General features: G+C 49.6%; 1 protein-coding gene across 4 annotated transcripts in view; it reads left to right on the top strand.

The window, feature by feature from the left end:
* The first annotated feature begins 84 nt into the window (after positions 1-84).
* The window catches only part of appa (amyloid beta (A4) precursor protein a), a 42,910-nt gene continuing 27,555 nt past the window's right edge, over positions 85-15,439 (top strand). For all 4 annotated transcript variants that reach the window (XM_030353065.1, XM_030353066.1, XM_030353068.1 and 1 more), the window contains exons 1-2: positions 85-345; positions 14,641-14,808. In XM_030353065.1, the coding sequence (XP_030208925.1) occupies positions 286-345; positions 14,641-14,808 (228 nt within the window). In that variant the 5' untranslated portion in view covers positions 85-285. The remainder of the gene's footprint in view (positions 346-14,640; positions 14,809-15,439) is intronic.

Below are 15,439 nucleotides of genomic sequence, written 5' to 3' on the forward strand. Positions count from 1 at the left end.
ACCACAGCGCAATTTTGTGTCTGTGTGTGTGCGCGCGCCCGCGTGCGTCTGCGCATGCGCGCCCCCTTCCACTCCGTTCTCCCGTCTCAGGTCAGGTGATCCCGGGAGCGAGCAGCTGGGAAACCCTCGGAATCGTTCGCCATCAAACGACGACGAGAGACGAGCGGCAACTGTCAGCACAGGCAGCACACACCGACACATCCACAACGAACCGACACACACGCACACACGTATAAACACCCCGGCTAAGGACGTGTTTTGGCCCCCCCGACAAGACCACCAGCAATGGGCGACCGCGTAGCGTTACTGCTGCTGGCTCTGGCGACTTCTGCTCTGGCTCTGGAGGTAAGGAGATGGTAACACAAAAATGGGACTTATGGTGGATAAAACCCCCGGTGCAGGGTCTCATCTCCCCCGTCACATCACTGTGGGTCTCCCGTGGTGGAGCTGCGGATTGAGTCAGGAATCGGGAATGTTTCCCGGCTGTAGGGGGGGGAGATGACTGCAGTATGGGGGTCACATGATGACAGCCGAGAGTTATTGTGGTGTTTTTGTGTAGCGGATTAAACGCGGACTGGTAACGGCGGCGCGTGTTGACAGTGAGCTGGTCCAGTATTGCCTGCTCATGCTGCGCTTTATCGGGACCACGTATGCGGTGGTGGTACTTCATGGTCGCAGAGCCCATGTTTCGGGCAAATTATAATTAATCCCGTTTTCACCCATGCCTGTTTTCGTAGCTAGTCGTGGTGTACGTGTTTGAGCTCCCTTGTTGTGTTAAACTGTGTTATTTGACCCATTGTCCTGCTCCACACCGCGTCGTCTATTTTCGGTGTCCCCGGGGCATAGTTAAGGCAGTGGGCGTGTTTCGACGTTTTTCCTCTCCCTGAAAATCAAACATTACCTTTTATTTTATTGTTTTTTTCTCCTAAAAAAACGCACCCGATATACCGTTACACTTTTCGCGGAAAACGTATAACGGAAGATGGGTATCGTACAACGGTAACGTTGATTTAAAAAAAAAATCCGTTGGTCCATTCCCGACATATTTGAGTTGAGGGTGAAGAACAGGGAGGTGGAGGCAAGATGGCGGCGGTGCACTGCAGCATTCCACCGAGGGCTGGGAAACCGGGAAGCCAGCGAAAAGCCTTTCAACCTACCAGCGTAGTTAGGGTTGTTTTGTTCACCCCAGCCCCATCGCCCCCTCTCTCTCTCTCTGTTTGTTATTTCGTGTGACAGTCACCAGCAGAACGTCTATTCGATGCGTTGCTGTCCTAAAACCATCTCGTCTGTTTTTTGCCCATACCCTGAATTATGGACACTCAATTGTAAATGCACCATATAAGGTGTGTGTGTGTGTGTGTGTGTGTGTGTGTGTGTGTGTGTGTGTGTGTGTGTGTGTGTGTGTGTGTAGACGTATAATAATCAAAGAATAGCTGTTCGACGTGTCGATGGCACTAAACAATTTATAATTCCTCAATTTTCTAATATGGCAACATTGGATGTTGGACAAATAAAGCTTTTGAACTTTGAAACAAATGACAATCTTGGTGGGTTAGCTGTCGTTCACCTTTTTAATGATGCTATTTTGCTTTTTAAGGTTCTTGCACTGATTCCACCAAGGCTCTCTCAGATTAAACGATTGTAGATATTAATTGGCTTTATTAAATCTGCAGATCAATGGCTGATAATTTTCATTGCGATGCTGCCACAACGCCCCATGCAATCTCAGTGTTTAGACACTTGTCCTTAGTTGAAACACACACACCCAGCTTCCTCTGGCTACGGGGGCTTTAAATACACCACTTCCCTTGACATGGGGGTGGGTGGGTGTGAACGAGGAGTGGGGTTGCCAGCCTTTGTGTTTGATTGTTTGTGTGTGTGTTGGTCCCCATCCCCCCCCCCCCACCCCATCCTCCAGGGACACAGTCCTTGGATAGCCAGTCTTGTTTGTGTGGACAGACCAACACTGCAGTCTCTGAGCCCTGGGCGTATCAGGCTGCTCTCCAACTAACCTCCATCGCCATCACCCCCCCCCCACCCCCCCCCGCGCCACCATTAGCACGCACTAACGCCGTGATGCTAGCCAGTGGCTTGTGCCAGCCAACCCTTCCCTCGTCCGCCACAGTCCTTTTCTCTGTTAGGAAGTGGAGTTAATCCACCCGCCTTCCTGCCAGACATTCACTTCCTTCTGTGTCTTCTTTCTCTCTCTACCTCTTTCGCTCTCGCCTTCGCTCGCTCGTGGGCTCCGTCTGTCGTCCGCGGCAATTATGAAGATATCCTCTCTCGCCATTGATTTGAATCTCTTCTGTTCGAATCGATTTTCCTTCCGCACCTCTTTTCATCTCTCTCCCTTGTCTCATATCCTATTCCCCCCCCCCCCCCCCCCCTGTCTATCCCCCCCCCCCCCCTGGATCCGACACGCTTCCTCGTGACAGGGGGAGGTGAGAGACGACTTAAGTATCCGTTTTCAGAAAAAATTAAATATATATATTGGACACGGCCAAGGCAAGCCTTCCTCAGTTGGGGGTGACATGAATTCAATCGTGCAAGGCCCTTCCCCATCCCCCCCTCCCCCACCCCACAGCGAAACGGGCTGCAATTCCTTGTAGTCATTATTGTTTCAGTGGGTTTTCGATTATTTAGTTGTCAATGTGTTGTGCCGTGGTTGCATACACATTCCCTGTGGAAAACTGCAATCGCACAAACACCAGCTCTGTATCTCTGTCCGACACGCTGTTATCACTGCCTATCTCTTCACATCCGACAGCGCTGTCGTTGACCTATGACCCTTTTAGGCAGTATAATCCCCCTCCCCCGCGGTCCGTCTGTCTGTTCCGTGTCTCAATACTGCTCCATCATCACACGCAGCACGCGCTCACTCCCATTTCCCCTGACCGATTCTTCCACCCAGCGATCCATCGGGTAGCGTTTGAACCAGAACAGTTTCACTGTGTTGTGGGGGAAAAAAAAAATTAGACAATCTATTTTTGTGCGAGAGTCGTTTGCCGCGTGGCCCGTCTCCGTTTCTCTTCCCACCGCGCATCGATTCGCTGCGGCCGACAGGAGTGATTGCTCTCGCCGACGGCCTCTGTCCCCCCGTTCAGCATGCTGAATCGGCCCGAAAAACCGCAGACAAGGACCGACCGGTGCCAACGTTGCGGGGGCGAGACGCCGCACAAACTAGGTGCCCCAGACGTCCTCCGGAGGCCCGACGTTGTCTTGACGTCCGATCGTGGTGGCACCCTTTTTTCAGGGGGGAGCCTTAATACCCGATCTATGCTTACGGAGCCCTGATCAATAGACCATTGTAGCCCTACCCCTCCGTCTAATGCCCCACCTTAGGTTTCGGAGCATTGCGTATGAGAGCAGGGGCAATGGCTAAATTGTTGTACGCCATCTTCCTCGCTCTCTCAGAACCGTTAATATCCATGGGAATGATCTGGATCGTTTGTCACGTCGAAGACGGAGAGAGAGGGAGAGCGAGCGAGGCAGTTTTAGCTCGGCCGTGAGCGGCGATGGTTAGCGCCATAGATCAGCTCCGCCCCCTGCTCTCCGCCGCAGTTCTGCTGAGCTGGCAGTCACAGCAAAAAAGCATTAAGAAGGCTGGCTCGGACACACACACACACACACACACACACACACACACACCCCATCCATCACAGGAAGAACCATCGCCAACAGATATGCTCAGTTCACCCTTTCATTCACTCAAACACAAACACTCCCCTCGCTTGCTTCAGAGGTCAAGGTGACTACATGCTGAATCATCTGTGGGTGTGTTTTTTGGCTCTCATTGGAACACACGCCCACCCCAGTCAAACAGAACAGTAGCCCAAGGCGTCATAAGTGTGTGTGTGTGTGTGTGTGTGTGTGTTTGTGTGCGACGACCGTGAGAGACTTTCGGTAGACCTAGTCCTCAACTGACTTGGACTTGGGAACCAACCAGCCAATCCCATTTACCAGTGTTGACTTGTGTAATGAAGCAAGCAACCACACATCAGGGTACGCCACAGCCATGTTGGGGCCTAGCCACGGACACTGCAGACAAAGGACCTCTTCAACAAGCCCTAATCACAGGGGACTTTCGGTAGAGGTTCCGCGCGGCTAGGAGGTCTATTAGGGTTTAACGTGATCAGACCTACTTCGTATTCTTTCCTCTTGAAATGCAGCAATTTCGGTGAAAGCAGGGAATGGAGTGAAGACGTCGCGTCATAGCAGTTATTTTAACTGCGTTGGGATTCAAGCACTAAGCAAATATGTGTCGAGATGATGAGACCAGTAGTTCAGATGTTCTGTCTGATATAAATGTCAAGTCATGCTAAAAATGGTAACGTCTCGTCGTCTCAAGTGCAGAGAAACGCAGTCGTTTGCCTTCGAAGGTAAGCCTACACTCAACACAAGGACAGAGCAAATTGTAAAGAGAAAAGGTAATGAAATTGAAACAGCCCTATCGACCGGCCTTGTAAACAAACAGGGACAGAAAGAATCGAATCTCCCCCACCGCAGCACTACCATCAATATAACGTAAAATATATACCATACCCATTAAGAGGCTCTCATACCAGGAATGGTTATGGTTTTACGCACTTGATTTCAGAGACGAAACGGGGCCGTCTCTGTCATAGCGCACATTTGTAATACGATCGATGTGTGTTCAAGCAAGGTGAGCTCTTTGAGAATGTCTGCCTAAAAAATGGACTATAATGCCACACAAAATAAACAATGGAGGAAAAATGGGCCAGTCCTTGTAAAAGATGGAGTCCCGGCGACATTTTGTTCCTCCTCAGATACAGAAGCTGTTATGTACAGGTTGATGCCCCCCCCCCCCCCTCCCCATAAGCAACGTCTCATAGTCTTACTGGGATAAAAGTCATTTTCCCCTCTCAAACACCTACTTCAGCTACCTTTTTGAGATCCTAATTACACACACAAATACAGAATCTCTCTCTCTCTCTCTCTCTCTCTCTCTCTCTCTCTCTCTCTCTCTCTCTCTCTCTCTCTCTCTCTCTCTCTCTCTCTCTCTCTCTCTCTCTCTCTCTCTCTCTCTCTCTCTCTCTCTCTCTCTCTCTCTCTTCCCCCCCCCCCCCCCAAGCCTCCGCACAGCTTCATGGGGGTCCGGGGTTGCCATGGTAGCGGTCTGGCCGAGAGAAGGCCTGCAGTATAGCTCTATAATTAGCGCGCCGCACAATACCCGCCATGCATCCATGTTGTTTTATCAGCAACCTTCATCCAGAACTTCGGTCCTCCGTCCCTCTTTCTCCATTCCTCGTTTTTCCCTGCCCTTGCTTCTCTCTCTCTCTCTCTCTCTCTCTCTCTCTCTCTCTCTCCCTCCCTTGCTCTCTCTCTCTCTGTGTGTATGTGTTCTCCTCCCCTCCCTCCATACATCCCAGACACCAAATCCAAAGTCTATGCCGTCCGTGTTGTAACCCAGCCGCTGTGTTCCCGTCCATCATTCCAGTCGTGGCATTGCTCAGGCGAATGTAATTTTCTTTTGGTAGGGGTGGGGGGAGATTTCATGGTAAAGATATTAAACACGGCCTTCCCCCTGCCCCCCCCCCCCCCTTTTGAGGGCAAAGCTACGCAGACATTTTTGGCCCTTTGCGTCAGAAATCGACAGTGTGAAAATGGAACGCTGAATGGCCCAGGTTTGTGCATGTGACTGGGAAGAGTTAGTGGGGGAGGGGGGGGGGGGGGCAAGGTGAACTTGGGAGATGTGCATGAGATGCGGATGTGAGATGTAGGCAGAGAGCATGCCATTTTATGATGTCATATCCTGTTTGGTTCCCGCCGCAATATTAGTACACTTCCTGAAGGGAAGGATACCTGTGTGTGTGTGTGTGTGTGTGTGTGTGTGTGTGTGTGTGTGTGTGTGTGTGTGTGTGTGTGTGTGTGTGTGTGTGTGTGTGTGTGTGTGTGTGTGTGTGTGTGTGTGTGTGTGTGTGTGTGTGAGAGAGACGGGATATTGGGACAAAAGATTTCTTGACTTTGACAATTATGTTTTTAATATAATGTTAGACTCATTCAATATAATTACGAGATAATCTCACAATAATATGAAATGGATCACAAAACAAATGATTCCTTTAAGGCAACACGGCCATGTCGTATCATGTTGTATCACGCTTCTTGTAACTCCTGCTTTTCCTGTGTGTACCGCGTCCGTTAGGTAAACCTGTGGCTTACCACACCGCCCATTGACTCCACACATGCCCATCCCATTCCCTATCCCCAGTGTCCTGATCCAGTTCACCTCTTAAGGAATTAAGCCCGGGGCGTCTTGCCCGCCCTGCCTTCGCCGGATCAACCTCACCCTCGCTTGCGGTTAATCGGTTCACATGTTGGCCGCCGGTGCCATTTTTTTGAAAATCTCCTCCTTACCTGTTTTTACACGACCCGCGCCTGAGACTGTTAACGCATGAGCGAGAGGCTAAAGGGCTGATTTATGGTTACACGTCGACGCAACGCAAGGCCCACGCAGAGGCTTCGACGCAGTCGTGGAACTGTTTTGGTTCTGCGTCGGGTTTTAGTGAGCGGACCAATCACAGCCCTTGCTGCTGCCAAGTAAAACATTTTGGTAGGCACGCGTCAGGCCCTTGCGGTTGACCCGAGGATGTAATGGGTCCATAAAACCCCTTGCCTTGCGTCGAAGTGGAACCATAATCAGTCCTTAAGGTGTGTCTTAAGCGTAGTAAGCTACAAGATGGATGTTGATGAAGATGAGGTCCTTCCCTGTGATTCGGTCCCACAGGGCCTGCAGTCTAATTGTAGGAAAGCTTGAGCATGATGCCATACCCTCCCCCTACATGCTCCTTAAGGACACTTGGGCCCATCTGCATTCGCTGCAAATCCCTGTAGATAAACGCGCCCATTAAAGATTCCTGGAGGAGTAATGTGGGACGGCCCCTCCAAGAAGTGGTTGGAAGGTGGTGTGTGTGTGTGTGTGTGTGTGTGTGTGTGTGTGTGTGTGTGTGTGTGTGTGTGTGTGTGTGTGTGTGTGTGTGTGTGTGTGTGTGTGTGTGTGTGTGTGTGTGTGTGTGTGTGATGACTTGGATTCTGCAACCTCCTCAATCTGGGGGTCTTGGTAGCAGAAGGGTACTGACATCTGCTAAGCTGTGGCGTTTGCCAACCTTTTCTTGACTATAGGTCTGGGCGGACCCGCCAAATATTTGTACATTCCCATTACCATGGGGAGAAGTGAGAGGGTGAACGTTACTCTGTGTATATTGGTCATGATGAATGCAGTATTCTGCCCTTTCGGTGTGCAAACATTCGTTAAACTGAGCCCCTCTTGGACAGCTGCCGCCGCCCTTGGGCCCAGGACCACAGTTTGAGAACCACTGTATTCAGCAGTGTAGATGTGGTTCTAACCTTGGTCAGCTGCCCCGAATGTCAGAGTTATGGACATCTGCTGCTCGGGGAATGACCTCAAAGATGACGGGTGATTGTCCATTTCCTCGTTTTCACATAAGAGTTATGCTTCCTGAACTGGCTTTCTGCCAATAACCAATGATTCCGAGAAAAACTCCCGGTAAAGTTGGACTATTGACGTCAATCGTCCAATTTCTCTCAATCTCAAATCCCTGACCAATGACCTCCAGTGGTGCAAGTCATCTAACTCATAATACATTCGCTATGTTATATTCTATTCGTCAGCACACATCAAATCAAATCGAGAAAACAGTGGCGTAATCCCTGCCCAAAAATCAAATCTACAAACAATGTTTGATCAACTGATTGTTTTTGAAGCTGTAGGCGGTTCGATGGAAAGCAATGGAATGGAAACAAACCAAAACAAAAGCATGTGTGCATGTGTGTGCATGCTGGGACGTGCAGCCAAGCGCTCCCGGCTCCTGAATCTTAAAGCCTTACCTGGTCCAAAATAGCCGGTTCAATCTGAGGCGTTGGTTTTAACCTCCATGGAATACCAGAGGGGTGGGGCCCAACGGCTCAATTCTTAAACCAGGGCGTTTGGATTTGATTGATTGAATCTCTTACCGTTAATCGTTTAAAGACATCAAGACATTTAATGACACACAAAAGGCTTAATTGAAAATAATTGCAATATTAATTACTTTTTTGTTGATTTTGCTTTTACTGTTTGTCCATTTTGTTGTTTGTCAATGGTCTGTTGACAGACTTCGTGAGCTACCTGATACATGAATTTCCCCAAGATAATTAATATAATATCCATCTATCTATGTATCTATCTATCTATCTAAAACGCACACCAAATGTCACATACAACCACGACTTGGAGTGAAAGATCACACTACCTAATGGAACCTTCAAGAACTTTCCACGACCCTTGATGAACGATCATTTGGCTAATCCTTTGTTTAGAACCCTTGTGCCAATTACCCATAAACCCTTTCAGCGCTGTCCCGCCCTAATTCAAAGGCGGGATCTGATTGTTGAGGGGTTCTTTGCAGACTTGATTCGAGGCACGGTCTTCGGGACGAAATAATTGGATCCAGAATAAAGGGTAATTAATTATTTGAATAATTATTTATTTAGGGGCGGAGTCAGGACATTTCTTGGACCCCCTGAAACCACAACCATCAAAATAAGAGTTACTACCCTGGGAGTTACTGAATCCACTTCTTGGTTTACCCTATTGCACTAAATCAGTATACCACATTTAGTAATTAGTCAAACTTATTTTGAATCATGTGTTTGACTTTAGCTGTTCCCGTAGTGCCCTACAGATTAACAGTGTTGTAAGTCTTAAAACTTTTCACACAAAGAGTTGTGGCTTTAAGGCCGCTTTGCTGGTTGGAGCCTGACTCATGGAGCCCTTTCATCAGGCCTGTCGCAGGGCCTGTAATTGCTGTTTTGGCAGAAGTGTGTGTGTGTGTGAGAGGGGTAGGGCATCCTGTGGACATTGTGGTCCTCTGATTAAAAGGGCAGGCAGGTCCTACACACACACACACACACACACACACACACACACACACACACACACACACACACACACACACACACACACACACACACACACACACACACACACACACACACACACACACACACACACACAGCTGAGCCTAAAGGGTTTAGGCTGCTGCTTGTCATCTGATTACTGCGTGCCTCGCTGCTTTTGTTTTACACGTGTGTGTGTGTTTGGCATCGAGTCACCTTATCGGAACCAGTCACAACACGACTAAGAAGGCGTGATGGAGATCGACACGTCACCGGGCCTCTGGCACTCCCCTCTATTCAGTCCCGACCAGATGGATTCAACCGATCGCACGCTAACCAGGAAGTGTACGGACGCGGGGTGTGTCCGTGTGTTTCCACGACAACGATTCGGTTGTGTGTGTTTGTCAGTTTATTTTTTTCCGTGACATAATTGCTTCGGGTGCCTGTGTGTGTTTGTGTGTGTCGGTGTCTCTTGAGTGCATGTTTTCTGGGTTCTACCAAGGTGTGTGTGTGTGTGTGTGTGTGTGTGTGTGTGTGTGTGTGTGTGTGTGTGTGTGTGTGTGTGTGTGTGTGTGTGTGTGTGTGTGTGTGTGTGTGTGTGTGTCACCCTACGGCGAAAACAGCAGATCATGGCACTCCGCCCCCTCCCTCCTCCCTCCTCACCCTCTCCTCCCCCTCTCCTCCCCCTCTCTCCTCCATCTCCTCCCCCCCTGGCAGGCCTGTGCTCCTCTGATAAGACCTCCCCACTGATCACACTGTAGGCTGTCTCCATGGGACCCCTTCAAAGAGTTTGTGTGTCTGTGATGTGTGTGCGTTTTTTTTCTTAATATGTGTGTCTGTATATGTTTCTGTGTGTTTTTGGTCTTTATAGTTGTGTCTGTGGGGTTTTTGTGTGCTTTTTCCTCAATATGTGTGTTTGTGGTTCTTTATTTTATGTCAGTTTTTCGTCTTATGTTTGTTTGTGTTTCCATTGCAGCTGTTGTGTGTGTGTGCGTTTTTGTCCTAATCTGTGTGTGTCTTTATATGTTTGTGTTTTTTGTCTTTATATGTGCGTGTGTGAAAGGATTCCCAAACATTTTGAAACGTTGAAAGACAGTTGCAGTTCAAGGCTCTTCACGCGTTTAGAAACAGCTTTAACGGTTTGACCTTAACTCCAGCACCGGTCCATAATTCCAATATTTTACGTACACACCGCCCGTCTCCATTATGTGTCTGCTGAATACGAGATTTTGGAAGAGTCTCCTTTTCCTTTCCCCGTCGTGTTCCTCCCTTTATGACCAGGAGACCTCCCAGTGAAGCGTCCATCCTAGTCTGAAAAAGCTAGGCCCGCTAGTCTAGCTTATTGTCTCCTTTGTTTTAGCCGCTAGCGCCGCGGGGATGTTTTGACACGTGGCTAACGATTAGCATCCGGCTCCTCATTCCCATCGCCCCCCTCCCCCCCCTCGGAAGATCAAATATGGCCGGCCGTCAGCGATGGTTTGACCCGGACCTGATGCATACGCACGTGCGCACACGCACACATCCATCAGGGGGCCCTCTGTTATCCTCACTGCTAAGATCACAGAACCCAGCCCCTCCCTGGGGGAGACTTTCCGGGCATACAAGATAGAGAAGAGATAGCGAAAGGGAGAGAGAGGGGGGAGATAGTCAGGGAGAGTGCTCCCCTGGTCTGTCTAACCATCTCGCTTCTCTCCCCGACTCTGGTCCCTTTGGGACAGAGCAACATGAAGGTGACCGACAAGATGGAATGCACTTCTCTCTCTCTCTCTCTCTCTCTCTCTCTCTCTCTACCTCTCTCTCTACCTCTCTCTCTACCTCTCTACCTCTCTCTCTACCTCTCTCTCCACCTCACACCCCCCTCTGACACCGCATTTTGATTGGTTGGGTGACATGAACCGTGACCACAGCGGCCTGTGGTTCTACGTGCGCGCGGTGACTTTTAGAAACTCACCACCGTGCCCGGGGCGGGGGAAATTGCTCTCCTGGTTTCTCTCCGTGAGCGAGCTCCGGTTTAAATGAGTACATGGGGGGGAGGGAGGGAGGGAGGGAGGGAGGTTGGAGGGGAGGAGGTAGGGTAAGGTCGACACAACAAAACCCAGCGGTCGACTTCCTTGGGGCGAACCGAGGCTACCGTTAAAAAATAATAGGACAAGCTGTCCGACACGTGCACTAATCTGCCATTTTATTTTTTCCTTTCGAAAACACGTTTTTCCGCGGAATCTCTCTCTGTCTCTCTGTCACTCTGTCTCTCTCTCTCTCTCTTTCTCTTTCTCTTTTTTTTTTTTTTTTTATATATATATATATAGTCTTTACCTCCCTGTTCTGTATTTCTCTCCCGCTCCTGATTTACCACACACTTGACCTTCTGCTTGAAGGATCCCTCCCCCTTTTAGCATCTCTCCTTTCCCTCCCTTTGTCCCTGGCTCTCACTCTCTTCTCCTTTTTCTCTCTTATCTCCTCTCTCTCCACTCTCTTTCACCCTTTCCCCTCCCTCTTATCTCTCCGGCTCCTCTATCCCACTCTCCCTGCTCCCTTTGTGTCCTCACCCTCTCACCGGTCTCCGGTGAGAGGAGGAGACAACATGTCCGGGCCTGCAGTAAGACCAAACGACCAGCGGCACATCAGACATCATGGCTTGTGTGTCCGAGGTGGGAGAAACGACCAGTGATTTGCCCCTCGGGGCTCGGTTCATTTGCAAGGCAAAACCAGTCGGACCGGCCTGCGACCTGGGTCTAAATCTGTGGCCTGGATCATCATTTTGCATACGGGGGAGACTTACATCTACAGGCTCTGTCTATCCCTCTCTTCCCCCATCCCCCATCACTCTGTCCCTCCTTTGCTCCTTCTCTCTTCTTCCTTTCTCCATCCTCCATCCATCTCTCCCTCCTTTGCTCCCTCCCCCTTCTTCTTCCCTCCCCCTCTCCCTCCCTTGCTCCCTCCGTATCTTTTTCTATTCCCCATCCATCCACCTCTCCCAGGTTCCCTTCTCTTGTCCTTTCTATCTCTCTCTTATGTTTCCCTCGCTCTATCGCTCTCCATCTGTGGTTAATGTTGCCTGGTAGTTGCTCGCTCGCTCGCGCGCGCGCGCATTTTGTGTCGTCATCTCCAGTCAAAACGAATAAGACGGAATGCAAGGCCCTGCGACAAAGAAAGAGCTGGAGACGACCACGGAAAGAGTATAGATCCGAAAGAGGCGATTATGTTTCCATTTTGAGGCTATGAACATTAAAAAGTATTGACATTTTAGGATTTAGCAATCGTCCAGAATAAAGTGGATCTGGTTTGCAACCGCCTGCTCATCTGTTTATTGAACCACCGTTTAGGCACTGGCCCTAATTGGTCCGACATGATAAAAAGGACCTTTGGGAGTTTTTAACCATAAAAAGCGTGGTGGGTGAATTGACCCACGGCCCCTTGGTGTGCATTGCTCCCAGATGGCTGGCAACACGTTGAGTGACGGCCCCTGAACTCAGCCTGCGAGCTGCAGATGGCCTGGCTGTCAGACGCTGTGACCGCAAGGCCTAAGATGCTGTGTGTGTGTGTGTGTGTGTGTGTGTGTGTGTGTGTGTGTGTGTGTGTGTGTGTGTGTGTGTGTGTGTGTGTGTGTGTGTGTGTGTGTGTGTGTGTGTGTGTGTGTGTGTGTGTGTGTGTGTGTGTGTGTGGCCAGTAGATTAGGCATGCCCAGCTGCCGTACACATTGCTACCGTCGTGCTAACGCTAGCATACTCCCTTGACGGTTTTTAGAGTCATTTGTCTCTTTGGGGTTGTGTCTTGTCACCAGCAGTTTATATTTTCAGAATTTTCGTCCCGTGTTAAAAGATATGCGCCTGAGCATGATGATGCTTGTTTTGTACTAGGGTGTATTTCCTGTGTCGATAAAGTTTGGTTTGATGACGCAATTTGGCAGGAGTCGAAGGTCTTCGGTAGGAGTCAAACAAAAAAGTGTGTGTGTGTATGTGTTTGTCCACTCAGCGGAGAGGGAAGGAATTGCCCAGCTTAAAAGAAAACATTTGTTTGCCTGCCAGGATTTTCAATAACATTAACAAGATTAGAAAATCGTACAAAGTCTCTCTCGCCCCCTTGCTCTCGGTCTCTCTCTTTATCTCGCCCGCAGAACGCAGACATTCAGCAGTTTGTCCGCTGGGAATCAAACACACAACCTGCTGCCTTGCTGTGTGTGTGTGTGTGTGTGTGTGTGTGTGTGTGTGTGTGTGTGTGTGTGTGTGTGTGTGTGTGTGTGTGTGTGTGTGTGTGTGTGTGTGTGTGTGTGTGTGTGTGTGTGTGCGCACCTTATCCATAGGCACCCGCAGACAAATGTATGGAAAACAATGAGGCAAGACCTCGAAAAAACCTGCACTCTGTTAACGTGTTTTTCCCTCTCCTTTCGCTGTTGCAGTGCTCTCGGCTTCCCTCGTTAGTGACTTTGGATAAGAGCTAGATTACCGAATGTAAAATGCTAATGTTACCACACAGGTGGGATTATAATGGTGTGATCAAAGAGAAACAAGGGCTGATTTGACACACACACTCACACACACACGTTCACACACACACACACACACACACACACACACACGTTCACACTTCCCCAGTAAAACGTAACAGCCGCGTGGAACCCGCATGCAAACCTGCGCATCGTTGAAACGGTAACGACCCCGTTACCATAGATACGGTGAGGGGAGGGAGTTCCCTGGCGTTCGGAGTTCAGTTCACTCATTCCCGGGTTTCTCGTGTTGGATCGACACCGACGGGTCATTGGATGAAGGGGTGTTTTTGTGTGTGTGTGTGTGTGTGTGTGTGCGCTATTATGGTTTTGTGACATGCGTACCCTTTTTGATTTGATAGTCTAATGCATGTTTAACCCCTTAAGCAGCGGTATGAATAATGGAGGGGGGGGGGGTGATGATGGTGGAGGGGGAGACTGTTGTTTGCCCCCTGCTGTCACCCCTCTGCACTTCATCATCTCTCGCACCTTCTGTTCGCCTTATTCCACCTCACGCACCCCTTCGTCTCCCTCCCTCCCCCCTTCCTCCTTCATCTCCCCCCTCCCCCTCCCTCCTGTCGTTATTTTCTTCGTCTTGGATGGTGGTTTTTCTCCCTCCTTCCCTCTTCTTTCCTCCCGTCACCCATTGATCCGTCCCTCCCTCTCTCCCTTCTTTTCTCCCTCCCTGACACATTTCTTCCATCCCCCCTCCTTTGCTCCCTCTCCCTTCTCCCTCCCTCCTTCGCTTCCTCCCTCCCTTTCTGTTTCTATCCCCCATTCATCCATCGCTCCCTCCCTTCTTCCTCCCTCTCTCCCTTACCTCCCCCCATCCCCTTCTGCCTTCCAGTCGTCAAATGCAAATTACATCTTATTGCCTCTCGCTCTCTCGCTCTCCCTCTCCCCCCCCCCCCCCCCCCCATCTATTGCTCAACACGATCCAATATATCCTCTCTCTACCTCTCCCTTCTGCCCCCTTTCAGACAGACAGACAGACAGACAGATAGAAGGGGCTGAGAGGATTTCATGCGGAGACCGATCAAATCAAATAGATCCTCCAGATCGATTCCCATCCTCCCCCCCCGGATAAAATCGCAGCCTTCAATTTGATTACGTCCTTAAACCCACCGAAGGAAATGCAAGCTCTCTGACTCTCCTCCTACTGCGTCTCCCCCGCTCAAGGTGCCTGCCCAACATATACGATCACTGACTCTCTGCCTCCCCCGTCGCCCCCTCTCCAGGTGCCTACCGACGTGTCCATGGGCCTGCTGGCCGAGCCCCAGGTGGCCATGTTCTGCGGGAAGCTGAACATGCACGTCAACGTGCAGAGTGGCAAGTGGGAGCACGACCCCTCGGGCACCAAGAGCTGCATCGCCAACAAGGAGGGCATCCTCGAGTACTGCCAGGAGGTAGGTAGAGCTGGACGCTATCGATCGGCCCATATATCGACTAGGGATGCACCGATCCGATATTTGTATCGGTATCGGTACCGATATTGAAGACATTTCTAGATCGGGTATCGGTGACAAATGGGCCGATCCATATTTAAAAAAAAAAATAAAAAACTTTTTTTTTTTTTTTTACATTTATGTACATACTTGAATCCTATTCCTACTACCTTGCTGCTTTGATAATTGAATTTCCTACGAAAATGTTCTCACGGGATTAATAAAAGTGTATCTATCTATCTATTGGCTGATCTATTCAGTTTCTATGCTGTGCGCTGTGAGTGACGTCATAAACAAGCAACACACCGTGCGGAGCCTACAGTGATTGCAAAATGGAGCGAGCAAAAGGATCTGCTATCTGGAGCTATTTCACTTTACCTAAGCCAGCAAGCTCCACGGCTACATGCAACATATGCAAAGTAAATGTCCCGAGGGGTGGTACTAAACCTTCTAGCTTTAATACCACAAACCTTATAAAGCACCTCCAAAAATTCAAGTCTCATGATCCCAGTCTTTTCCCCTCAATGAAACTTACAGTTTGTAGCCATAATTTCGCGCTGTTTTTCTATATCGGTATCGGATCGGTATCGGC

The sequence above is a fragment of the Gadus morhua genome, chromosome 4 (assembly GCF_902167405.1).
Source record: "Gadus morhua chromosome 4, gadMor3.0, whole genome shotgun sequence".
Lineage (NCBI taxonomy): Eukaryota > Metazoa > Chordata > Actinopteri > Gadiformes > Gadidae > Gadus > Gadus morhua.